The sequence below is a fragment of the Bos indicus genome, chromosome 4 (assembly GCF_029378745.1).
Source record: "Bos indicus isolate NIAB-ARS_2022 breed Sahiwal x Tharparkar chromosome 4, NIAB-ARS_B.indTharparkar_mat_pri_1.0, whole genome shotgun sequence".
In the NCBI taxonomy this organism is placed as follows: Eukaryota; Metazoa; Chordata; class Mammalia; order Artiodactyla; family Bovidae; genus Bos; species Bos indicus.
In genome coordinates, this window is record NC_091763.1 from 66989672 (window position 1) to 67017512 (window position 27841).

Genomic DNA, 27841 nt, shown 5'->3' on the forward strand with positions numbered 1-27841 from the left:
GAAATGGTAAAATTACAGGGCCATGCCATCAGCAAAGGAACGAGACACTCACTACCCCTAAAAAAGAACTACATGGATAAACGGAAGATAGCCTGAGCCAGTCGCTATAACCTGCATTTAGTTCAGCAAATTCTGGAAGGCAGGACTCAGTTACTGTGGCCTTTTGACCAAAGTTGTCCTATCCAGTGAAGTAGGAAATGGCAACCTACTCCAGTAGTCTTGCCTGGAAAATTCCACGGACAGAGGAGCCTGGCAGGCTACAGTCCAGTCCAGAGGGTTGCAAAGAGTCAGAAGCGATTTAGCACGCATGCATGCATAGGATAATTACAAGCTTCAAAGGCTTTAATTCACTTCCAGAAGATGGTTGGATGGCATCACTGACTCAATGGACATGAGTTTGAGCAAACTCCAGGAGTTAGTGAAGGACAGGGAAGCCTAGTGTGCTGCAGTTCATGAGGTCACAGAGTCAGACACCACATAGCAATTGAACAACAACAACAAGAAAAGTCTTTAAAAAAAAAAGGTAGAGGAGACTTCCCTGGTGGTTCAGTGGTTATGACTCTGTGTTTGCAATGCAAGGGGCATAGGTTCGATCCCTGGTCAGGGAACTAAGATCTCGCATGCCACATGGCGTGGTTAGAGCAAAACAAAACAAAGGAGGGAGTTGACTCTGAAAATGAAGGCCACCCCGTGTAGCTTCTGAGTGTGTAAGTTGAAAGTTCCTTCTGATTGGCCAGAGTGCCAGTCTCACTGGTTGATGCCCAACTCAGTTGTTAAATATTTTGAAAAAATCATGATGTAAAGATGGTCTTATTTCTAATTATTTATGTACAACCTCCTGTGACAGGACTATGTATTAGGTCATGATTTAAAACAAAATCAGAACAAAACAAAAATATATGTTCTCTGGCACAAGTAAGCATCAAGAAACAGAGTCAGGGGATGCCTTGAAAGCAAATGCAGCTGTGGTTGAGCCAGAAACCATCACAGGCAGTCTATCTGGGGGCACATATATCAATGTGAAGAGGTTTGGAATTTTTTACAAAATTAAAATATCATGAGACTGTATGGTTTCTATAAGGATTTTCAAAGTTTTAAACCTCTATTAACAAATAAAAGACATGCAGACAATATTATTATTATTTTTTTTTAGAGACTGGGAGGCCTGAACGGGCCTATATAGTCAAGATGACCACTACAGTCACAATTTGCAAAGATGCTCATCAGAGCTCTACTTCAGAAAAAAATAGCATCACTTGGAGATCTTCATTTATTTACATATGCTAGTAATTGGTTGTATATAAACTGACAAAACAGACTTGGTTCCCTCCTAATGGCACTTACAGATTTGTCAGGGCAGAGAAAGTGATCAATTAGCCAATCAAAAAGAGAAACTTCTGACCATGGTTTTATGCAATAAAACTATGTTATAATAGTTTTTTGGTATTGCAGTTTATCACATGCAAACTCTCCCCATTATACTATTTCTGCTTTGAAACATGATAGGGGAAAAGAAAAACCTCTCAGAATTGTTTTGACTAAAATGGAGGATAGTGCTGCAAGGAAATGACACCAAGATATGACAAAGCACCCCTTGTTGGAATGCAGAGACTCTATCTGAGGGAGCGCTTGCATTCTCTCGGAGCCAAAACACACGATTCATCGAGAGGCCCACTCACATGAAACGTGGTTCTAAAAGAATTCCTCAGGAAAGTGTCCTACTGAAAGCGGAACAGTTTACAAATTAAGCAATCAAAGGCTTCTTAATATTTTAGTAGAGATGCTCTAAAGCACCAGTCCTTTTTGGCCCAGGACCAGTTTCGTGGAAGACAATGTTTCCACAGACTCACAGGGGATGGTTCCAGGATGATTTAAGTGTGTAACACTTATTGTGCACTTTATTTCTATTATTATTATGTCAGCTTCACCTCAGATCATCAGGCATTAGATCCTGGAGGTGAGGGACTCCTGCTGGTTAATTAAGGCAACAAAGTTGATTGCTCATATACTGTTGAAATTGCAAGGTTGATAAAATAATATGTAAAATAATATATCTCAAAAAGAAAGAAAAGAAAAAAAAGGTGTGGAAAAGATTATACAAGAAAAAATGAGGCTGCTACTAGAGAGATTTAGGAAAGGCCTCTGTGTTATCCAAGACAGTCAGGAAGTCCTCTTTTGAAAGGGTGACCTCAAATTGCTGGAAGGAAGAGAAGCCAGTCTGCTGGGGGCTTTGAAGGGAGCATTTCTGGCAGAAGGAATCTATGGAGACCCTACAGGAGCAAAAAAGCTTGGTGTTACTGAAGAGTTAGAAGGTAAGGGTGGCCAGAACACCAGAGTGCAGGGGACAGGGCCTGGGATGAGGCTGTGAGTAGGAACCTTGAAGGCTTGATTAATGAGTGTGGGTTTGGTTGTGATCAAGTACAACAGCAAGTTCCTGGAGGACTTCAAGTAGGACGATGACTTTTTTAAAAAAGATGTTCTGACCACTGTGTTGAAAATGGAAGGGAGAGTATTAATAGTAGAAACGATTCAGCAACAAGATGGTAGTGTTCAGATGAGAAACGATAGAGGCTGTGACCAGGATGTTGGAGGTAGAGATGGGAAGTGAATGGATTTGAGATCTGTTTTGAAGTTAGAATTTAAAGGACTTGATTGTAGAATAGATGTGGGTCTTTGAAGGAGAGGGTAATCAAGAGTGACTCCTAGATTCTCATTTTAGAAAGCAGGCAGATAGTGATGCCACTTGCTGAGATATGGAAGACATTCTTTTGGGAGAAATTAAAAACTTCAGTTTTGACCAGTGAAAGGTTAAATGCTGCTGAGATTCCAAATGATAGAATTAAGCAGGAATTTACACCGAATGCAATAGCTCACACGAGGAGGAACTGGAGGTCTACATTTGGCCATCCTTGACAAATATATGGTATGTAGAATTGTGTGAATGGGGAAAATAAAACCTCTTAGAGATAGTAGAAAATGAAGAAAATAGAGCCCAATCCCAAGCCCTTGGTGCATCAGCATTTGGAGAGAACCAAGAGAGTAAAGTGGTTTAGAAGTCAAGAGGTGAACCGTGTTTTAGGGAAGGAGTGGCCAATTCCAGGCTGAATGCAGGAAAGAGATCCAGTAATTGGGGGTTCAACTGTGACTCAGACACATGGAAGTCACTGGCAACCTTGACAAAAGAAGTCTCTGGATCACTGAGGGCAGAAGTCATTCTTGAGGGAACTGGGAGGATAACTGGGAAGCATGGGAGGATAACTGGAAGGCATGGAAGGAGAGAAGTGTAGAGGCAAATTCATCAAGAAGTTTGGCTGTGATGTCCAGCAGAGCAGCAAGAGAGCTCCAGGGAGGTAAGGAATGGGCCCTGGGAGGACTTTTTAAAAATAAAAGACTGGAGACATTCATTTCAGTTCAGTTCAGTCACTCAGTCATGTCCAACTCTTTGCAATCCCATGGACTGCAGCACAACAGGCTTCCCTGTCCATCACCAATTCCCTGAGCTTACTCAAACTCATGTCCATTCAGTCACTGATGCCATCCAACCATCTCATCCTTTGTTGTCTCTTTCACCTTCTGCCTTCAATCTTTCCCAGCATCAGGGTCTTTTCAAAAGAGTCAGTTCTTCACCTCAGGTCGCCAAAGTATTTGAGTTTCAGCTTCAGCATCAGTCGTTCCAATGAATATTCAGGACTGATTTTCTTTAGGATATACTGGTTAGATCTCCTTGCTGTCCAAGGGACTCTCAAGAGTCTTCTCCAACACCACAATTCAAAAGCATCTGTTCTTTGGTGCTCAGCTTTCTTTATAGTCCAACTCTCACATCCATACATGACTACAGGAAAAACCATAGCTTTGACTAGACAGACCTTTGTTGGAAAAGTAATGTCTCTGCTCTTTAATATGCTGTCTAGGTTGGTCATAACTTTTCTTCCAAGGAGCAAGTGTCTTTTAATTTAATGGCTGAAGTCACCATCTGCAGTGATTTTGGAGCACCCCAAAATAAAGCTTCTCACTGTTTCCATTGTTCCCCATCTATTTGCCATGAAGTGATGGGACCAGATGCCATGATCTTAGTTTTCTGACTGTTGAGTTTTAAGCCAACATTTTCACTCTCCTCTTTCACTTTCATCAAGAGGCTGTTTAGTTCTTCTTCACTTTCTGCCATAAGTGTGGTGTCATCTGCATATCTGAGGTTATTGATATTTTCCCCAGCAATCTTGATTCCAGCTTGTGCTTCATCCAGTCCAGCATTTCTCATGATGTACTCTGCATATAAGTTAAATAAGCAGGGTAACAAATATACAGCCATGACATACTCCTTTCCCAATTTGGAACCAGTCTGTTGTTCCATGTCCAGTTCTAACTGTTGCTTCTTGACTTGCATACAGATTTCTCAGGAGGCAGGTGAGGTGGTCTGGTATTCCCAACTCTTTAAGAATTTGCCACAGTTTATTGTGATCCACACAGTCAAAGGCTTTGGCATAGTCAATAAAGCAGAAGTAAATGTTTTTCTGGAACTCTCTTGCTTTTTCTATGATCCAACAGATGTAGGCAATTTGATCTCTGGTTCCTCTGCCTTTTCTAAATCCAGCTTGAACATCTGGAAGTTCACAGTTCATGTACTGTTGAAGCCTGGCTTGGAGAATTTTGAGCATTACTTCACTAGTGTGTGAGATGCGTGCAATCGTGTGGTAGTTTGAGCATTCTTTGGCATTGCCTTTGTTTGGGATTGGAATGAAAACTGACCTTTTCCAGTCCTGTTGGCCACTGCTGAGTTTTCCAAATTTGCTAACATATTGAGTGCAGCACTTTCACAGCATCATCTTTTAGGATTTGAAATAGCTCAACTGGTATCCCATCATCTCCATTAGCTTTGTTCATAGTGATGCTTCCTAAGGCCCACTTGACTTTGGGAGACATTTGGATATATTAATTTGTCAGTGAGATTGATATGATAGGTAGAAGAGATTGGAGATGCAGAAAGGAAAGAAGCAAAAGAGTGATGATCCTGAAAAGCTGAGAGATGATGGAATTAAGGGCATTTATATCAGCAACATTCAAAAAGAGAAACAGCTGAGATCATTCCAGAATTCCTAAGAGACACAAAATCTTCACGTTAAAAAACCTGAGTCTCAAAGCTGATGAATAAAAAATAATTTAGACCTATACAGATGAGAGTGGAAGTGCAGAACACTAAACAGATAAGCAAAATCCTCAAAAACAGGTTACCTGTGAAAGGACAGTAATTGGGATGAAAACAGAATTCTCCTCAGTAAAAAGAGAAAAGTAAATTACAGAGTCATTTCATCAAAGTCCTCAGAGAAAAGTATTGTCAACCTAACTTCTATACACAGCCAATTACCATTCAAAAGCAAGGGTGAAATAAAGATATTTTCAGACAAATGCCAAGAGTTTTCACTCACAGATCCTCACTCAAAGATATACCCAGGGATTATATTATTCTGTAAGAAGCACATTGAACCTAGTGGGAAAGGACAGGATTCAAGAAGCCACAGTAAGCAAGAAAACTGGGAAACATGGGCCAATATAATCAAGCCTCTCCATAAAAACAATAACAAGATGACTAATTTCAGAGGACTTAAAAGCAGGTTGAAAAAAATGGCATGGAAGATTCAAACAGTAAAACAAAGAAACAAAACAGGTTACAGTAGAATATAATGAAATAGAACGAAAAATTTTCAAAAGGATTAAAAAAACTAAAAGGCAATTTTTTAAAAGTTTTACAAAATAGCCAAACCTTAGGGAATTGATCAAGATAAAAGGCACAAACAATAAAGGGGAGGACATAATTGCCGATGCTGTAATGATGTAAAACAAAACCTTGAGAACTTTCTACCCACAAAATGAAAAGTTATGTGAAATGGATAATTTATTAGAGAATATAAATTATCAAAAATGACTCAAAATAATATAAAAAACCTAAATTCACTTATACCTATTAAATAATTAAATCTAAGCCATTGATTCCAAATAATCTTGTTAGATTTAACCAACTTTAAAAAAAACAATTTCTAGCCAATATAGACTATTACAGAGGAAAAGAAAAAAAGTTCCACAGTTCACTTAATGAAGCTAATCTTGATTCAAAAACCATACAAGAATGACACATAAAAGTAAAATTGTACAGCTATTCAATTATGAACATAAATGTAAAAATCCTTTAAAAATCCTACTGAATGTAGCATTATGTTTAAATGTCATGACCAAGGGAAGGCTTATTTCAGAGATTTAAGGTAGTTGACGTATTATTAGAATTCAGAAGAATAACAAGAGAGAGAAAACAAAAAATCATTTTAAAAATTAGAATATCAACAGTTAACAAAATTCAATACCTGTTCATAGTAATAGCACTTGGCATACTAGGAAAAGAGGGAACTTCTAAAAATGGTTGATTAAAGATGTCTATGATATGCACATGACAAACATCATATTGAAAGATAAAACATCAGAATAATTTCCTTAAGAGTCAGCAGAAAGATAAGGCTGTATGCTGTAAAAGCTCCTCTTGGGCATTATCCTGCTGAATTTTAGCCAGCGTACTAAAACAAGACAAAGAAATACACCATATGTAATTGGAAGAAAGAACAAAGCTATCAAGTTCACTTAATATAAGAGCAATAACAAGAAATCAGTACATATCAGCAGTTACTCATTTTGTTAAATCATAAAAATTAAAGGACTCCATTCACAGCATCAGGAATAATCTAAAATAATTATAATTAAATTAATAACATAAGTAAGGAGATATTCTATATTCATGTATGACAATGCTCAATACTATAAATATATCAATTATTTTCCAAATGAAGCTTTAAATCCAATTAAGTTTCAACAAAGTCTTCATAATGCTTTCCCCCAAATTGACAAGATGACCCTACAACCCACATGGAAGAATAGAACAGAGAGAAATAGCCATCATAATTTTGTATAAGTAAAAGAATGTAAGAAAATATATTCAACTATATTTTGAGACTTCTATAGTTAAAAAAAGTAAAGGACCATGCAGCATCATGCAGTATAAACAAACCAGTGGAACAGAGAGGAAATGACAGAAACCAAATTACACATATATGGAGACTTGGTATTTCTCAGAAATGGCATTATACATTAGTAGGGGAAGGATGTCAGAGAGAGGAACTATTTCCCAGTTCATCCACCTATTCACCCACTCATTATTCACTCATTTATTTGATACTTAACTGCTGATTGCCTACTTTGAACCTGGTACTGTACTAGTTCTCAGAAATACAAAGTAAAAATAGATCAGAGGAACAGAGACCTTCCTGCACCCAAGGATTTCACCTACAAGAATAATCAGGCAACATAAATAAGTATCTTGTGGTAGTACACTGTGCGAGAGTAATAAATTCTTCCTGAAAAGGCTGGGGAAAATGATATTTGAATTGGATTTTGGAGAATGGAATGGATTCATGAGACTGGGCTGATGGGACACTGATGATGTTGACTGGGGAGGCAGATGTTCTTCTTGGGGAGAACATTCCAAGAAGACGGAACAGCACAACTAAAGGCCGATGAAGGTGAGTTTGACTTTTTAAAGGCATTCTTTTCTTGTAGGTCATGCAAGAAAAAAAAAGGGAGTGAAAAATTCCTATCTGGAACACCTCCCGCAGTTGAAGAAATCACATAGGAAATAACTACACACCTTAGGGTAAAAATAAAAATGCAATATTTAGGAATTGGGAGAGTAGCTATTATATAGTGTTTACAGTCCATTGACAAGATGGAAACTAGTTGACTGAATGCTTCAGGAAGTCCAGGACACGCTAATCATAGATTTTCTAAAATTTTTGCCATGTTTAAAAAATAATTATTCAACAACATCCTTTCCCATCAATGATGTATCCCCACTGCCTTCTGTCCCATTTCTTCAGCCAAACAAATGCAGGCAGGCACTTCTGAATGGCAAATAGCTCTATTTATTGTCCCCACAAATACACATTCCCCAGAAATCGGCAAAATGGCGACAGAAGGGAATGTAAAGTTAGTTAAACATTATTTTAGGCCCACTGCCTAATTTCCTCTTTGTGATGGGCTGTTTATTTTCATGGCGGATAGATTGTTCAGTTTTCTTTTGGGTTCACAAGAACAATCTCTAGACAGTAGGCTATACGTAAATGCTGAGAGTACGCGCTCTGGACTCCTCTAATTTGGGATTGAATTATGATTTTTATTCTCCCATTGAAATGTCCCATATCTTGAAAAGTCAGTGATCATATTTTTCCATTCTCTGAATGATATTGATTTTCAAGAATATCTTTTCAGAAAAAAAAGAATATTTTGCAAACTTTAGAGCAGTAACTAAAATACCCTAGACAGGAAGAAAATACCCCAGACAGGAAGAATGTCTGTCCAAGACTATTATACTAGGCCTGGTCTGCCTGGAATTCAAAAACCACACCAAACAGAAAAAGATGATATTATAGGAGATAAGGTCTGTTTGACAAATAGCCCAGGAATAACCACCCAGTAAAAACAAGAGCAAGGAGAGTCGTCAAGAAAAATCTCAGGCGTTTAGTGAGTATCCCCCAACTTGGCTCTTTCTCAATGAGCAGGATGTTATTTGCCTCATATCTGCTGAATCTGGAAAACAGGATTCCCTGGTGATTTTATAACAAGTCTGTTTTGATGGGTCAGTGTAGACACCGCCCAAGTGTATAACCAGCTCAGCCCAGATCTAGACCGTAAGAAACAGAAAGGGCTATGCATGATGTGCTACGGTTGAGAAATTTTGCTTTTCCTTATCAGTACACATCAGGGTCTCTCAACCTTGGCTCTACTGACATTTGGAGCTGGTAAGTCTTCATGTACTGTCGGGTGGTCAACAGCATCCCTGGCCTTTACCTAACAGATGCCAGTAGCAACCCCTCAGTGGGACCAACCACAGATGTCTCCAGATAGTGCCACATATGCTCTTGGGGACAAAAGAACCCTAATAGAGAGTTGTGGGTACAGACTAAAACCATGTCACCTCAGTTTGTCATTTTTCTTACTTATAACTTTATTCTTATACTTTTATTTGAAAAGGACTCATGGATCAAAGGCAGTTTTTTCTTAACTGCATTATATGCACAGAAGAGGGGGCTGGGAGACTAAAGTCACTTCCGGCTACAAGTCTGTGGACCTGGGGCTCTTCTAGTTGAGCTTTTGCCCCAGAGTCCCTGGGGCTGGAGGACAGGCAGCTTGTCCATGGTCACCCAGATGGTCAGCAGTACTTGCCTCCCACTCTCAGCCGAGGGTTTTTCCTATAATCGACTGCATTTCCCATCATCATGTGACACTGAACTTGTATGAAAAATTAGGTGAAACTTTGGACTTTTCCCTCTTGCACTATCAGATGAAATACTGGCCTTGAAGTGAACCTTTTCAGATGCAGGAAAATAGCCAAGGGGAATCACTGGGGCTGTGACCGAAGACTCTGGGTTTTCCTGCAAGGCTAGCTGAGCAGAGGCAGGGGGACAGCTGGGTTTCTCCACCACTGAGCCCCCAGATGCACCCATTCAGCAGCTGTTCTAATACATTTAAAACAGGATTTTCAATTCTAAAACATTGATTGTTGCCACAAAGCTTTTGGGGAGTCTCCCCATTGATATGGTGAGATATCCTTGTGCCTGCTGACTTCCTCTCGGGTTGATGAAGACATCTGCACCCACATCCTTTGACACTTTTCTGCTCAAAGCCTACCAGGTCCCCCATTGTCGATTGCAAGTTTTTTTCAGTCTTGGCACTGCTGACATTGGGGCCAATAACCCTTTGTGGTGGGGACTGTCCTGGCCCTTGTAGGATGTTTAGCAGCATCTCTGGCTTCTGCTAGACTCCAGTCATAAGAATGAGAAATGTCTCCAGACACTGCCAGATGTCCCCTGGGAGCACCACTGCCTTGTTTGAGAACCACCTAGCAAAGAAAGAGCTCACATTCTTACATCACCACCATCTTTCTGATACCTGGCAGTGCCTGGCACATACTTGGCCCTCAGTCTGTATTTGCTGAATTAAAAAAAAAGTGTCTAAATAGTCACCTCTTCTTAGAACATTTAGTCATTTAGAATAGTCTCTTTGAATGATACATTCTTGGCATAAAACAAACTCAATGTAAAATTAATAACAACCAAGCATTTTATATGGGCCAGACTTGTTAATAAATAATTTAAAATAGTAGAACATCTTGGCCAAGCCACTTCCCTGGTGTGGGGCCTAAGCAAGGAGTCTCTGTTGGGTTTGCTGTCAAAGACTATTTTCTTTGCAGCAGGCTCTGCTGGTTTATAAAGGATTTACAATGATAGTATCCCAATATTTACATAAAATCATGTCAAGGAGGTATAAGATAAGGTTTAAGTGAGACTCTGCCAGTCAGAGAGAGCACTCACCTATGTGAGAACCTTGTCCAAAAACTTTTTCCTCAACTTGGTCAAAATCCCATGAATGAAATTCCACTGGGAAAAGGCATTATGCTGCTGGTCTCAACAGGACTATTTAAAACATGACTACTGGCAGTTTCCTGGTGGTCCAGTGGTTAGGACTTCACCTTCCAATGCAAGGGGTACAGGTTCAATACCACATGCCTCATAGCCAAAAATCAAAAACATAAATCAGAAGTAATACTGTAACAAAAATTCCATAAAGACTTCAAAATAAAATATATACTTAAAAAATAAAAAAAAATAAAAACAGATTACTAGATTAAATAAGCTGTCATTTTCAAGAACAAGCCCTTTTAAAACCAAGCATCTGCTACCTGTAAAGTAACAGTAAATCTTGGTGACTCACAGAAGAAAGGGTTTCCATGCAACCTACCAGGTTGGTTTGACAGGTGCTATTGCAAATGAATCATAATGTGTAGCCTATTTGTAGAATGCAAAGCCTGGCGATGAACTGGGGAAGCAGAAGCTAAGATCTAGAAACTAAGGCTGGTAGGTCTTAACAGGGTGGTTCCATGAAGTGACTCGGCAGACAGGAACAACAGGAGGCAGGCAAGAACTCATCCAGGGGTAAAGGGTGGAGAGTTTGCCAGACACAAACCTCATTTACTTTGCAGGTTCGCTGAAGGCTAGTCCTATTATTAGCTCCAAAATGGCACAACAGCAATGGGTATACTTCACAGAAGATGGAACCAAAAGTATAGGTGACAAGGCGAACGTGCTGCAGAGCACCTAGGCTGTCAGACAATAATATTAAATAATAACATCGAGGCTCAGGACAGCTTCGTGACTTCCTTCAAGCAGAACCCAATGGAAAGAGTTGGACTTTGTTACGAAACTTGAAGTGGAATTCTTCAAAACAAGGAGGAAAGGATTACGGCTGACGTCTCCAGGCCTCTACCTGGAAGGATTCCTTTCTTTTACATATAACCTGGATACCACCCATCCTCCAGACATCCTATAGCCCCATTCATGTATTTACATGGGGGTGGGGGGTTTGACCTCCATGGCCAAAGTTACCTGAGCAAAGCAGACACTTGGTCCAAGTCAGGCTAGTCTGATTCTTTCTCCATGGAAATTTAGAACTGGGATTTTGTGGTTGGTCTTTGTAATACATAAACCAGAGAGTTATCATCAGCCATACTGTGCAGACCATATAGACTAAGATGTTTTTGTGCAGGGAGAGAATAATGAAGCTGATATCCAGAGTAGAAAGCAATGAAGGGATGGGAAGGGAGAAGGAGAGAAAGGAAGGAAGAGAGGGAAGGAGGGGGCAGAGACACTGAGCCCAGGTATACCCCTAGTTCCTGCTTCCTCCTTGCCTAGTTCTAAACAGTCCCTGGGGGCTCTGTGAGACTTGCCTATTTCACTTAAGATGGTATCCAGGGGTTCTAAAAATTATAACGGCCAGACAATTGTAGGAAATAGATTGAAAGTAAAAGTTGCTCAGTCATGTCGACTCTTTGTGACCCCATGGACTACACAGTCCATGGAATTCTCCAGGCCAGAATACTGGAGCAGGTAGCCTTTCCCTTCTCCAGGGGATCTTCCCAACCCAGGAATTGAACCAGGGTCTCCTACATTGCAGGCGAATTCTTTACCAACTGAGCTATCAGGGAAGCCCTAGGAAGTAGATTAAAATGATGTAGCTTCATAGCTCTCTTGGAGAAGCCATATTTTCTTCATAAAGTCTAGTATTTCCAAGCCTATTTATTAAGTCTCATGTTGAGTTCCTTGTTTTACATTCAAGGTGATGAAGCTTGCCTTCCCTTTGAATTGTTCCTTCCAGACTTGTTTCTGCCAAAACAGCCTTTTCTGATTATAAAACAAAAGAAACAAAACTCACAACTGTTTCTGAAGCCACTGTCTGCCTGTGACAAAGTGCAGGTGCAAAATCCAACAGAAGCGGGACCAGGACTGTCGATGGGCCGCCGCACACCCAAGAGAACACAGTGCAGGCAAAATACTGGGGCGAGAGGGCTGGCACATTTTATGGAGTCAGCAAGGATGAGGAAAAGTGGGGCTTGCATACGGAAAGCAAAAGTGACTAGTTCCAAAGCAAATGATCACTGATGAAAATGTGGAAACTGAGGACAGAGAGAGAAACCATCAAGGAGCCACAAAACCCAAACAGGGAGGCGGTGATGCTGCCACATACTAGACGGGTGTCCCAGCCGTGACACCAGGACACACTCTCAGCCTCCTGACCTCGTCCTGGCGCCCAGGGTCTTAGGAGTGGGAGGTGTGTTTAGAAGGTGTGTGCTGCTTGAGCACGCATATACGCACAGTGTACCATGGGCATAGGATGCTGCTGGTGCAGCCTGCAGCCTCGTCTGTGGGGACAGAAAAGGGTAAGGCGGGCAACTGTTTAACTTAAATCCAGACAAGGCCACTTTTGAGAGGCACCACACAGGAAGCTGGGACAGCAAGAATAAACCTGGGCACATGTGCAAGATCCTGGGTAGGTGGCACGGCCAGGTCCTCTGACCACATGAGGAGCTGGCCTGACATGCCTGGATCCGGCCTCTGGCTCCCCGGCACAGGTGGTGACCCTGGCATCGACTGCTGCCCACCACCTGAAAGGACTGGAACACAACTAACATGAGCCCTAAGTGAAAGCAAACTCTGGGGCAGGAAGTGAGGAAGGAAAGTGCACGCTTAGGCGAACAGGGTGGGGAGATGCCTGCTACACGTGCTCTCCATATATTCACTGACAGCCCACTCTGGGCCAGGCCCTGATCAAGACACTGGGGTTTCTACAGAAAGTAAAACAGACAAAATCTGTCTCCACCCCTTTGCCCCCACCCAGGAAGGGGTTTCTCTCTGATAAGGGGAAAACACATCAATACATGTGTACTATGTCAGCTGGTGTTCAGTGATAGGGATGAAAGTAAAGTTGGCAGAGGGCTAGGAAAGGGATGGACAGGGGACAGAAGGGAATGAAGGGCAGATGGACGGGCAGGACTCGGGGAGGGGTGGGCAACCAGGTGAGGTTGGGGTGGGGTGGTCTGCTCTCCAATGTTTAGAACTTTTTGGACTTCTGCTCTCCCTCCATATTCCATATAGGGAGAAAACATGTCCCTCAAGTGGCCTAGGTAGAGAGAGCTTTCAGAAGGAGTGAGTGATGTGCACACACATGCAGCCTTGGGAGGCTGAGAGCACGAGCCAGCTGAGTGGAAAAAGGGACCATGGATTGGCAGTCTGTGATCATCCAACCCACCCCAGCTGACTCTCCAGATGTGCAGCAAGCACTTCTGTCTCCTGAATCCTCTCTTTCCTGCACCCTGTTCACCCCTGGCTCATTTCTGACTCCGAAGTTCTGATTCATGTCTTTGCACTGCTCTTTCAGTTTTTAATTACATCTTGTTGACCAGGGAAGAAGAAAGAGATGGTAAAAAAAAAAAAGTAAGAGGGACAAGAAGAAGTGAAGGTAGAAAATAAGAAATACAGAGCCAACTACACACCGAAATGCAAGGAAGATGAGAGACACAAAAAGATGAACAATAAAATAATAATAGAAGGCAAGCTTACTGGGTACCAATGACCTTCAGTGATTTACAAGTATTCTTATTTATTTATTTATTTTAATTGGAGGCTAATTACTTTACAATATTGTGATGGTTTTAGCCATACATTGACATGAATCAGCCATAGGTGTACATGTGTCCCCATCCTGAACACCCTTCCCAGTTCCCTTCCCATCCCATCCCTCAGGGTTGTCCCAGGGCACCAGCTTTGAGTGCCCTGTTTCAGGCATCTTAAACCTTACGGCACTCCCATTTTACAAATGAGGAAACTGAAGCTCAGGGAATTAAGCTACTTGCCAAAGAACATGTTGTGGCCAGTGGCACCAAGCTGGCCACAGCTACCTCATCATTGCATTAGGTGGGGAAAGAAAGAGTTATCCAGGCTGACAGGGTTGAGGGGTTCTTGAAGGTTTCAGAGCTCAGCCACAAGGTGTTCTTAGGGCAGACCCTCTAAAACAGAGCTATTCTACCTACTAGAGAGTGCCTCTTTCAGTCCAGTAGATAAACAGGGATGCAGACATAAAACATGTTAAATAACAGAATGCTTTCTCTGTTTATCAGACAGCTTTCATTGTAGAGAGAAGCCTATTAATTTCATCATTCCTCCAACAAATACTCTTAGTTTCTAATATGTATAAGTAATCCCGAGAATTTGACATTTAAACCAGCAACAAGCATATTTGTATACATGTTGTAAAGTATGTAATTATTGCATGAAATGAGGAGCAACTTAATTAGCTTCCAAAAGCTTTTGTTTCCAGAGCAGATTTTCAGTTTTTCCCAGACACGCTTTGTTTGGAAATCAAGGGCAGTAGATATGCCCTCAGGAGCACTGATGGGAGCCTTCTCAAAGAAGGGAGTGGGAGGGGTTCCGACCTCAACCAAGTCAGGAGTTTCTAGCCATTGCTGTTTTTAAAAATTGTTATTATTGAGACTTCCCTGGTGGTACAGTGGTGAAGACTCCATGCTGCCAGTGCAGGGGGGATGGGTTCAATCCCTGATGGGGGAACTAAGATGCTACATAGCAAGGCCAAAATACAAAAAAATTGCAATTATGGCATTGTTTTTTAAAATTTGAAGTACAGTTGATTTACAAAGATGTCTTAGTTTCAGGTGTATGGCAAAGTGATTTTTTTCATTATAGGTTATCTATTCATTGCTTGTGATGAAGCTCCTGGGGAGAGTGAGGAAAGGGCTTTTCATTCAGGGAATAGTCCTGATGGGGGCAAAGAAAATCTTGCTCTGAAGTGAGGCATCAAGATCTGCTGGCAGATTCAAGTCTTTGGTAGGAGGCCTCTCGATGAGAGTGCAGACAGGGCCTAGCAAAGCTTATTTGTTGATAAGGATGAGAATGTGATTACTTGTTCTTTTTAAACATTTACTTTATGCCAGACACATAATATCCTCAAATAATAACCCAACTTACAAATCAAGACAGTTTCAGAACAAAGCCTACTAGAAATGAATATAAATAAAAACTCACTGCAAAATTAAGATATAGAACAGATTCCAGGCAGATGTCAGGGGCCTTTGATAAGCACTTTCTTTCTTTGGTTAGGTCATGTTACTAAAACCTTACTGCTCTATTTATAGCAGGGACCTGCTTTTAGAATGTTCTTCTAAAGACCATGCAGAGTTCCCACTTAAAGTTGGTTGTGGGTAGGGGTGGGGGGTGAGGAGAGGGCTGAATGAGGATAAAAGGGGCCAGGAGTGACAGAGGGAGCCACCCCCTCCTGCCCCAGCCTCTCATTCTTAAGGACAGTGGCACGAGCAGTACCATTGAAAGCCACAATCAACTGACACAGCACTCAAGGGTCTGCTATGTCTCAAAGATGTCTATTTAAAACACGGAAGAGAAACGGTCCTGTCTGGCTTGCATTCCCCTCTGACAACTCATCTGTTCTCTGCTTTCTTTTCTCTCAATAGCAGTAAGTTAGAAAAGATATCGTCAATAGATACAGACTTTTTAAACAAGCATTTAAAAAGCTGTCAGTGTTTTTCAGTAATAATTAACATAGATCATGTTAGCAACAGAACTACTTGAGAAGATAAGGTTCAACTATCCTTTTGGTTTAAATGTTTTTATGTCCCATGCAGAGATCTAAGATGAAAAAAAGACTGAAATTAATTATGAAGTACCAATCAACTAAATACACTTGTGTGTTCTTCACACAAACTCAGACACAGTATCTATAGAGGAAAGCTATTCCAGGCAAACATACATTGCAATAGGGCAAAAGTCCAGCTGGATCTTAGAGCCAAAAGAATCAGAATTTTCAAGAGGGAGGAAAAAAAAAAAAGGCAAGTCCAAGATCCATCCTCCCATTCATGGTAGTACAAATACAGGAGGCAAAGGATCAGGAATTTCTGCCAGAAGTCAGAAAAATACTTTCTTAAAATTTAAAAAAAATTAATTAGGGTAAAGATAGGAAAGCGGAAAAAGAAAAAAACATAAATTAGACCTGTTACTATTCAGTGATGCCCCAAATTATAATTGTCACTACTCAATGGTGGGAGAAATAACAAGAGCCTTGGCATGGATAAGGACCTATCTAATGCAATTCTTCACTCTCATGCTAAATACGGAGGGCTGGATAACTCCATGCCTCAGTTCAATTATAGCATGCAAATGTCTGAGCTCCTTGCTTTCTAAAAACAGAAGCAGGGCAAACAGACCAAACGAACACAAATGTATATTTAATAGACACACATCTGTCTGTACGAAGGATAGGAAAGCAACAGAATGAACTAGGTTTTCCTGGTCACTTCTGACAAATGGTTCCCCAGTTCCAAAAGTTTCTTGGGCTACTGACCCTAAAGGAAAAAGAATTTTAAAAAAAGAATACAATTTACATTTAGCTGCTCCTGTGTCTTCTTCCTAGATCCTTCATCTCCATTCTCTCCAAATTCCACACGGTCAGCCCCTGTGCTGGTGTAAAACCTCTAACTCTGTCCTGTCTCTCCTGCACTCAGGGGCATCTCAAACCAGGCAATTTGGCATCAGAACCTCCTCCCAGCCCTTCTTGGAAAACACATCAGGGCAAAGGAAACAGGCCATAATTTTCTGACGGCAGGCCGTTTCTCCAAGTGCTAGTCTGAAATGAAGATAGTGGTATTTCCAGTTTATAAATACACATGGGAAAATCCACTTAACCCCCCGCCAGGTCTTCCTATCTTTTTGTTTGGTCTGGTGAGCAAGACCAAGGCTGGGACCAGAAGGAGCTTGGCAAGGCTGCCAGGGCGCCCCCTGCACCTCGAGCACAAACAAAAGCTACTGGATGGTATCTCCCGTCATCATTTGCTTTCACAGCTGTCTACACATAAACCCAAAGAGTTAGCATCCCTGAAAACAAAAGACAAAACACAAAATGTGAAACGGGCAACTGTTTCCACTTGCTCACAGATAACAATATTCTTTACTGCTACTCCGAGTGGAAAAGTACCGCTTGATATTCACCAGATGACCTCTAAATGCCAAAGATTGGGCATGCTCTGTTTTTCTTTCACTGGACATGGGAATGTGGAGAGGAAATGGGCCGAATTCATTAGAACTCAGTTAACATACATAGAGGTGCTTCTGAGCATTAGCATCAAGCAAACTGCTTTCTGAAACCTCCCGTTTGATTTGATTCAGAGCAAGTAACTCAATGTGGAAAGCAGAAAATCTGCCGTCTCGTGACTTTACCAAAGCCCAGACAGAAACCATGGCCTGGAGCTCTCCACCTGCCCTTTTATAACAGAAGAAAGGATGCAGAGGTTCGCTTACCTTAAAGTTGTGTGTCTTCTCATAGTTGAAGTGGTTGTCGTTGTGTGTGAGGGCGGCCCTTCGGACCAGGGAGGAGATCTGTGGACAGGCAAAGAGTTTGAGAGGGGGCCAGAGAAAGGCGCCTTTGATTCCCACCTTCACCCCCAAGGCCACGGCCAGCAGCTCCTGGCGTTTTCTGCCTGGCTTAGGCTTCCGAACCACAGCACACTTCTTCTCATTCTCCAGCCACAGTTCCTCGGAGAACATAGTGACCGGACCCCAGATCTTTCTGGTTTCCTCTGCGGAGCCTGGGCAGTGCAGCGCCATCAGATTTTTTGAACTGCGGCTAATGTTAGGCAGCAGATTCGAGGCAGCTGCGTTCTGTCTGCAGAGGCCTGGGGCATGTGACCTGGAAGGGCCTGTTTGAGTGATGGAGAGGGCTCTGCATCTGAATAAGGACAGGCCTGTTTTGTTCTGCGTTATTTCTTAAGGCCAACGTGTGCCTGGAACAATAGCACACATTCATGAGCGCAGCACCCCCCAGAAGCTGTATCCAGTCAGCCCCTGAGGAATCAATGGAGGAGGCAGGGGCTGGCAGCTTTATTCCTCCTGCCACAGCGCATTGCAAAGGAGAGACCTCAAATACTTGCTAGCATATTTCACACACACACACACACACTCACACACCCAACCAACCAACTCTGATCTCCAAAGCCTGAGGCTGTATCCAATTATTCTGGGGCTCTGAACCCCATTCTGGGCTGAATTCCAGCAGATTAAACCTTTAAACCCTAATGACTGTTTAATCATATAGGGGATAAAGCCTGCGTCTCTTAAAAAAAAAAAAAAAAAAATCTGTCCCAGCACTTGAAAGCTTTATTTTTATTCTTATGCTTACATTAAATTAGAACAGTCTGACCACTGAATGGGGCATACAAGAACTGTATATAGCGTTTCAGCTCTGGGATCTACAGTTACAAGTTTAAAATAAGAGAGAGGATGTCTTGCCTCAGAATACCCCCATGGACTCCCCCACCCACCACAAACAACCCCTCCCATACAAAGAAGGCAGTATTCCTTAACTAAAACATCATACTTTTTTTTCTTTTAAATAAAACATTTTCAATGTTAATTCTTTTAGTATCCAAGCTAATGCCCTCCTGGCTCGTAAAAGCATCATCTGTTTGATGGTCTCTCTCGGGACCCTGGTTTTCTAGTTCCAGGTCTCTGCATTAATAGAAGTGAGGAAATCATTATCTCTTAATGAGTACTCCTAATCTGTTGGCAAAGTTTAATGCAGCTAATGCCAGACAATAAAATCAATGCTTTTGGAACTGGAAAGCAAGAACATGGATGGCTGGACCATGATGCAGATGGGACTGTCCGTGAATTTCATCCCATCCTCTACGTGGCCCCACATTCCAGCCCTTCCAAGGAGCCGCGGGGAGAGTAACAAAACACCAATCTTTTCCTTGTGTAATTCTTTATTCCTGGCAATTAAATTCCAACTTGGTTCAGATGTCCTGCCTCTCATTTCACCTCCTTTTAACTTCTGATAATAATAACAATCAATTTTTATATTGGGCTTTTGGACACATTAACTTGTTAAGCCAGACAAGATTCACAATGTGTTAAGTGCACTGACTCAGTTAATCTGCAGCTCATGTATATGCAAAATATACATTTTGTGGATGAGGAGATTAAGAGATATTTCAAGGACATGTAACTAGTTTAGGCAGCAGAGCCAGGACTAGAAACCCAAAACATCTGCACCCAGCACCTGTTCTGGGTGTTCTGTGTTCTGCAGCCCATACCCTAGCACCTAAGTAGGCAGTGCAGTGCTGCGTCATCCACTGAGTCTTGCCAAATGCTTTATCTGAAATATTGGTCGTCTGCGCCCTCCTTACCATTCTTGTCCCACAATAACTCAGAGCCTAGATCTCTCTCCAGTCTACCTTACACACAGCTACCCAACAGTCTTCTTAGTCCACTCCACCTTTGCTCAGAAATGTCAGTGATTCCCCCTGGCTTGACTGAATCCTTATATTGTGGGTTTTACATGAGCTCATCTCAACCTATCCATCTTATCTATTTTCCTATACTCAGAAATGTCAGTGATCCCCCCTGGCTTGACTGAATCCTTATATTGTGGGTTTTACATGAGCTCATCTCAACCTATCCATCTTATCTATTTTCCTATACTCCCCACCACAAATCCTACAAAATTTCTTCTCTGACATACTCAACTTGCCACCTTGGTAGCTTGCTCTGTCTTTTAGCATTTTCTAGCACCATTTCCATGTCTACGTATCCACCAACCTTCACATTCTACCTCAAATTCCTCCCTCTCCAAAAAGACTTCTCCAAACTCCCCATTGGAGGCAAACACTGCTTTAGAATCCATAGTATTTTTCTCACATTTTTCTTATTGCACTTAATCACTTTCTCTCTTAGAGTGACTTATAACAGGTCTTATAGTCTTCCATATTGAGAATCCACTGTGATACATTTTATGTCTGGTTCACTTTTTTTCCTCCTACAAGAGTGTCTAATAAGATTCCTTTCAGTTCAGTTTGGTTGAGTCACTCAGTCGTGTCTGACTCTTTGCGACCCCATGAATCACAGCATGCCAGGCCTCCCTGTCCATCACCAACTCCCGGAGTTCACTCAGACTCACGTCCATTGAGTCGGTGATGCCATCCAGCCATCTCATCCTCTGTCATCCCCTTTTCCTCCTGCCCCCAATCCCTCCCAGCATCAGAGTCTTTTCCAATGAGTCAACTCTTTGCATGAAGTGGCCAAAGTATTGGAGTTTCAGCTTTAGCATCATTCCTTCCAAAGAAATCCCAGAGCTGATCTCCTTCAGAATGGACTGGTTGGATCTCCTTGCAGTCCAAGGGACTCTCAAGAGACTCTTTTAGCAGGCATTAAATAAGTTGTCAGAAAGCACCTATACATGTAGGAAACCAGAATAATGGAGGAAGGTGTGCAAAAGTGGCTGCATGGAGTGGGTCTCTTGCCCCATCCATCACCATGCTTTAGCTTCCAAGGGTGTAAACCCCCAGGGGTCTGCCCTCCTGATGGTCTCCACCAGATTCCTTAGCCCTCCTTCCTGTTGCCCAATCCTAGAGGACATCTGGCACACACAGAGATTGAGTGAAGGTCTGGCATGCCTTTAACAGTCTTCTAGTCCTTAGCCTAAAGGCAAAAAGCCAGAGAGGAAGAATAAGGGTCCCTTCTCTAAATTTCCCAGCTAGCAAATCAAGACAGAGCTTTTGACAGCAAGTCATTCTGTGTGAGCACATATTCTGTGATCCGAATTAAATTAATCATATGGCGACATGGCTTTAGAATCTGAATAAAATAACTCTTTAAATGGAAAGTGGGCAAAAGGGGTCTCCTTTACCCTTTGGTGTGTGAATGGTTGAATACAAGCTTTAACATTTTTCTCATGTCTGTGCTTTTACTCTTATCAAGTACTTTTTATTTCTATTTGTGACCGGGATTTCTTTTTCAGATATTTGTTCAATAGAATTTACCCAAACACAAGATACCTTCAGGCATGTAAACAGACACTGTCCACTTAAGATGCATCTTTATAGGGAACCGTTAAGGTTGGCATTTGAGCAAACATTATTCTGAGAAGTGTGGATGACCCCAGGTCACCCTCATATTAAAGGAAAATGCTTACAAAAGTCACTTGGTAAAAACTTGCCTCTTAAACAGCCCCGCTGCACAGAGTTCTTATCCAAGCTCCTCCAGGACCACGGCTGGGTCTCTTCTATATCCCTACAAAGTCTAACACATGTTCTCTAATACACAGAGACAGGCTGGCCGTCTTTTTCTGACAGAAATTTCTATCTGACCTATTTTCATTTATATATACATAAAAGAAAGTGCATGTGCCTACAATCTCTGTTTAAATCAGGGATTGTCCGGCTTCCCTGGCGGTCAAGACGCTGCACTTCCAATGCAGGGGACAGGGGTTCAGTCCCTATTGTCAACCTGGGAATCACTGAAATTTGGGGTTGGATAATTCTTTGTTGTCGGGGCTGTCCTGTGCATTGTACAATGCTTAGCAGCATCCCTGGCGCTACCCACTAGATGCCAGTCGCACCCCACAACTGTGATATCACAAATGTCTCCAGACTGCCACATTCCTCCTCTGAGAAAAAACTGCCCCCAGTTGAGAATACAGGGGTTAGATTAATAACAAACATTTACAGCATACTTTCTCTGTGTCAGGTATTTAATATGCTAAGCACTTTGCATGCGTGCATGCTCAGTTGCTCAGTCATGTCCGACTCTTCGTAATCCCATGGACTGTAGCCTTCCAGGCTTCTCTGTCCATGGGATTCTCCAGAAAAGAAAGGATTGCATTTTGTTTCTCCAGGGGATCTTCCCGACCCAGGGGTTGAAGCCACATCTCCTGCATTGGCAGGCAGATTCTTTACCACTGAGCCCCCTGAGCCCTTCTAAGCACTTTGTATAAATTGGCTTAAGTTTTATAACCCTCTGAGGTAGGTACTGTTATAATTACCTCCACTTTACAGATGAGAAAATGGGAACTGAGCATTTAAGTGATTTGCTCAAGGTCACACAGTTGATAAGTGGTAAAGCTGAGATTAGAACCCAGGCACAATGCCTAGGTCTATTTTTTGGTTGTTTTTTGTTCCCCAAAATCAGTTTATTTTTTATTGAGATGAAATCAGCATAACAGCAAATCTATCATTTTAACAATTTAAAAGCATAGTTCAGCACTCCAGTGGCATTACATACATTCACAATGTCCTGCAAGCATTACCGCTCTCTAGTTCCAGAACATTTCCATCATTCAAAATGAAACCTTTTACCCAATTAAGCAGTCACTCACCATTCCCTTCTCCCTCCAGCCTCTGGCAACCACTAATCTGCTTTCTCTATGGATCTGCCTATTCTGAATACTTTATATAAATGAAATATGCAATCTCTGGCCTTTTGTGTCTGACTTCTTACTTTTTATTGCTCAATAGTAATCCATTGTATGGATTACTATGGATGGTCCACATATTATTTGTCCATTCTCCAGGGGATGTGCATGTGGGCTGTTTTCACCTTTTGGCTACTGTGACTACTGCTGCTAAGAATATTCTTGAACAGGTTTTTTGTTTGAATACCTGTGCCAGTTCTTCTGGGTGTAACACTAAATCTATGCTTTTAACCACCCTCTAAAACTGCCTCTCATGCAAATATTGTTCACATTTTGAAATATTCAGAGGCTAAAATGCCAGAATTACTCTTCCCCACAGTTAACTTGTTAACAACTCCCAGGACTGGTGTGGCCTGGTTTGGTTTCACTGCGGAGACTTTTGTTCTCACTGGGGCCTCTGCTGAAGCAGACATGACTTAAGATACTTCTGTTAGTAGGTGGGGCTATAAATAAACGGTGAAATAAGCTCACCACTTCCCTTTTCCTTTTTTATAAATAAGGGCTGGGATTCTATTTTCTGTGTATGGCCTCTCACTGCTCTTTGTCTCCGTGATGAGGATCTTGCACCCAAGGAGGCGTCAGGTAGCCAGAAGGCAGTGGAAGTCTGTCAGATGAAGACAAGGAAGAAGAACGGGGCACTGGGCAGGAAGACAAGGGGAACGAGGTGCACTGGGGTGCGTGTGCACGGAACACGCTCAGGGACGGTGGGAGAAACAGGAAGCCTTTCCCTCTGCTCGGGCTTTAGTAATCGAGCATCTTAAAAACGTGGGGATCCCAGAAGCTCATGTAATCAAAGGTCCCTTCTCCACCTGGCTTCAGGCAGACCCGCGTCTTGGCCTCTGGGGACCACAACATTCTGCCTTTTTAGTACCAATTTCTAGAAAAGTTGATTTACGTCAATCTGTAGTTCTTCCATAGGCACTGAGTAAATTTCTATGGTACATTTTAAGGAGGGCTTTTTGAAAATGTGATCATCAGTCCCAAGACAGTCTCTCCCCACCTATTCCAATCCCAGTCCTACTCCTCCTGGGGCCCCACTCACTTCCATCTCGGGTCTGAGTCCCCCGAAGGGGCTGAAAGCCTGAGCTATACCCCTGTTACAGACACTACCCTGTAGATGCGGGCATCTGCTGCCTCATGGCAATATATGAAATGAAGATCAGTATTACTGATGCTGGCGAGGATATCATGGGGACAGCTCACTAACAGAATGCTTCTGTTTGTAATAAGTGGCCCATTGCTGGGGAAAACACTGTCAGTGTATCAAATGCCTCATGTACATTGATCCAATGATTCTATTTCTAGGATTCTCTTAAGGAGGTCTTCAAACAAAGAATTAATAGATAGACACGTATCATAATAATAACAAGAAATGAGAGAAGGCTTAAACATTGAAGATGGGGTAAGGTTAAATACATTATGGTATAAACATGCAATAGAATATTAGGTAGATATTAACAAAGATGATTAAAATAACTTTCAGTGAAGAAGGGATATTCTCACCTAATATAATGTTAGATGAGAAGTAGGCTCATAAACCTAATATAGTATGACTTCAATCATGCAGAAAATACCAAAAAACACACCAAAATATCTTCAATATACCAACTAGTGGTGATAAGGCAACAGTTCAAGTAGAGAAATTTTAATTGACATTTATTTTCATCTTTATTCTTTCCTGTATATTTTGCCCCACAGTGATTGTGTTCTGGTTCCATTATATAAAAATACAAATTTTAAAAAGTACAGTATAAAGACCTCAAATGTATTAGCTTTAGTGTGCACAAAAGATACATTCTTAACATCACAAGTAACCTTGGAGCTCATCTAATCCCACCTGCTCTTCTTGCAGCTGGAGAGACTGAGGGTCAGGGAAGCTTAATGATTTGTGCCCCCTCCCCAATAAGAGAGCTATTCCACAACTAGATCTAGAACCAGATCCAAACTCCAGTTTCTCTTGCCTGGAACCTTTGACAATGAGCACTTCTTACACTTCTGGGATCTCAGGACCCACGGAAGTCTGGTTCAAATACAGACTGCTGGGCCCCAGGTTTTCTGGCTCAGTCAATGTGAGATCAGGCCGAAGAATCTGCATCCCTGATAGGCTCCCAGGTGACGCTGATATTGCTGGTCCAGGGACCACACTTTGAGGATCCCTGTTTCATGCTTTTCTCTGTACCTGTGGGTCTCAACCTTACCTGATCGTTAGAATCACCTGGGGAACACAAATGAACAAACAAGCCATGTTCAAGCTTCACTCAGACCTATGATATCCAAATTTCTGGGGATGGGCCTGGACCTTTAAAAACTACCCCCTGGGAATTCTAATGTACCCTACCATTGGAAACCACTGCACTAATCTGAAGCACTTCACTTCAGGGGGATTATTAGAGAAGATGGAAGTATGAATGGATTACGTGCTATTGAAAACCACCCCTGCCATAGGAATCAATATCTTTTCAAACACAGAATGTGAAAATGTTTCTATTCATGCCCACCCCACCCCAACCTCCTATCATGCCACTTAGAACTCCAGACTCTCAAAGGCAAAAATCCATACCATGGCCTTTATGAGCCTGTGTGGTGCCACCCTTCCAGCCTCTCCTCCCACCCTTTCTTCTGGCCACCTTAAGAATATATAACCATGAATGAGCAGTATGATTTTTAAATTATTACCTATGACCATTCCCACCCCCCGCCCCCACCAAGACTTCTAGCTTTATGAGATCAGATACTGTGTGTGCTTGGGTCACAAGCAGTGACCCCAGTGTCATACCTCAAACCTGGCACAAAGTAGGTGCTTGATAAATTTTGCTAAATGAATGTTCACAACTATAAAATATCTTGAAGTCAAAGTACCACTGTAGAGGTTTATCATCATCAAAACCCAGTCGTCCAGTCAATTCACTCTTGTGAGTCTCTAACATAACACCCAGGGGCCATGCCCTTTGGGGTTTCCTTCTGACCAAGCTATCAGATTTCTGGTATCACAAGAAGGGGTACTAGAAACAGGGGACTCTGCCCCAGGGCCAGGTCCTAAGGGTCACAACCAAATTCAGGACCAGAATATTAAAAGTAACATTGTATATTTGTGGTCTACATTATATTATATGGTATCTCTGTAATCAAGCAGACCCCTAGGGGCCTGAGACAGACACCCTGCCATCCATGTCCTCTGCCTGCCTCTTGGTTGTAGAAAAACTCTAGTCTTCAAGGTGTCCCCTGAGCCACAAAACCCTGGCTGAGGAATTAATGATGTGAACATGTAAAAACAAAAATAGCAGTTGGGCCAGGAGCACTAGTAACAATTTAAACGATAAATCAGCCATATGGCAGTCATAGAATCTTCAGTTCCTCCTACAAGTACATCAGTAGTAGTATCTAACACACATTCCTGAGTCATTTTGCAGATACTGAAGCCCCCGAATGAAAGCGGTTCACTACATGATGCCATAAGCATGTAGTCCCCACACTGGCTAGAGGGTAAGAACTGATCTTACTAACCCATATGACACTGCCTTGTTACCTCACCGTCAACAAATCAGAGGACTGTGCATAAGCTGATCACATACCCTGTGACTCCCCTCCCTCCCCTTGCCTTTAAAAATGCCTCCCTGGAACCCTTTCGAGAATTAGCTGCACTGGAATCTGTCTGGTGCCTTACAACACATGCTGCACTTTCCTTCATCACAACCTGGGGTCAGTAGATGGGCTTTACTGCTTGAGGGTGAATGGAAGTTTGGTTCAGTAACGTCTCTATTACATGAGGAAGGCAGAGCAGGCATTATTATTCTCATTTTACAGATGCAAAAACCAAGATCCTAATGGAAGTGGGGAATACGATCAGGTCTCCTGACTTTCTTCCCGTGGAAATCCCTGACCATTGCAGCCCATCAGTAATGGAAACTGCTCACGACTGACTTGGGGCTCCTTTCCTCCTCTCTGTTCCTAGAGGATTTATTACCAGCTTTTAAAATGGGGCCCTCCCCTGAGTTGTGCCACCCAGTATACCTCCAGTGACTAGCATGAGGCCAACACTAGTTCTCATGAAAGTTTCGTTTCACAAAATAAACCCATTTTTTTTGCAGTCTTTCTATTTTTCTTGCCTTCCATCCAAATGACTTCTAATTTTAAAAAGTTGCTCTTATTTTTTTGCTTTGGCCATCAGTGTACTTCCCACGCATATGTCTGAGGTTCCGGGGTTGAGTAATGAGTCTGGACTGCACGTTATTTCCCTAAAGTTACAAAATATTAAAGTCAGCCTAGATACAAAGACACCCAGCAAAATGCTGCAGTCATTCATTCAGCCCCGAAGGTTGGTAAGAAATCTGTTTTTTCCTTTGTTTTCACTCTCTCTGGGTCACATACATATTTTTAATGGCTGGATACTGGTTTAAATGTATGCTTACTACTTATTATTTCAGTATTTAAAATACACACCCGTGTGTGTGTGTGTGTGTGTGTGTGTGTGTGTGTGAGAGAGAGAGAGAGAGAGAATGCTTAAGAGAGGACAGATGATCAAGGGGCTAAGAGCTTCTCAGTGTGGTCTTTCTCTGGCGTCCTACATCTGGTTCGCATTTCTGATTGCAAGTGAAAACACTACAAATACTGAGTTAAAAAGCCCAAATTGCTGAATGATAAAACCAGATCAAACCAGTCAATCCTAAAGGAACTCAACCCTAAATATTCACTGAACGGACTGACACTGAAGCTGAAGCTTCAGTTCTTTGGCCACCTGACACGAAGAGTTGACTCACTGGAAAAGACCTGATGCTGGGAGAGATATAGGGCAAGAGAAAGGGACAACAGAGGATGAGATGGTTGGGTGGCATCACTGACTCAACAGGCATGAGTTTGAGCAAACTCTGGGAGGTAGTGAAGGACAGGGAAGCCTGGCGTGCTACGGTTTGTAGGGTCCCAAAGAATCAGACATGACTTAGCAACTCAGCAACCACAACCCAAGGGGTAGCTTGTTTTATCAACACTCCTAAGCCCAGCCTGCTAGATCCTATGAACTCTGAACATATCCCCACACAGCCCAATCTCTGTTGCTTTACCTAAGAACTGCCTGTCAGTGTTTGTTATATTCTTTGCTTGTTTTCAGTCCTGAAAGAGGAGAAAGACAACAAAAAGATATGACTAA

The 27841-nt window shown here is 42.1% G+C and overlaps 1 protein-coding gene across 1 annotated transcript in view; it reads right to left on the reverse strand.

Annotated features, from left to right (window-relative positions):
* The window catches only part of CHN2 (chimerin 2), a 340309-nt gene that overhangs the window by 23073 nt on the left and 289395 nt on the right, over window positions 1-27841 (reverse strand). Inside the window, exon 7 of the mRNA XM_019958831.2 lies at window positions 17751-17828. Coding sequence (XP_019814390.2) covers window positions 17751-17828 — 78 coding nt within the window. The remainder of the gene's footprint in view (window positions 1-17750; window positions 17829-27841) is intronic.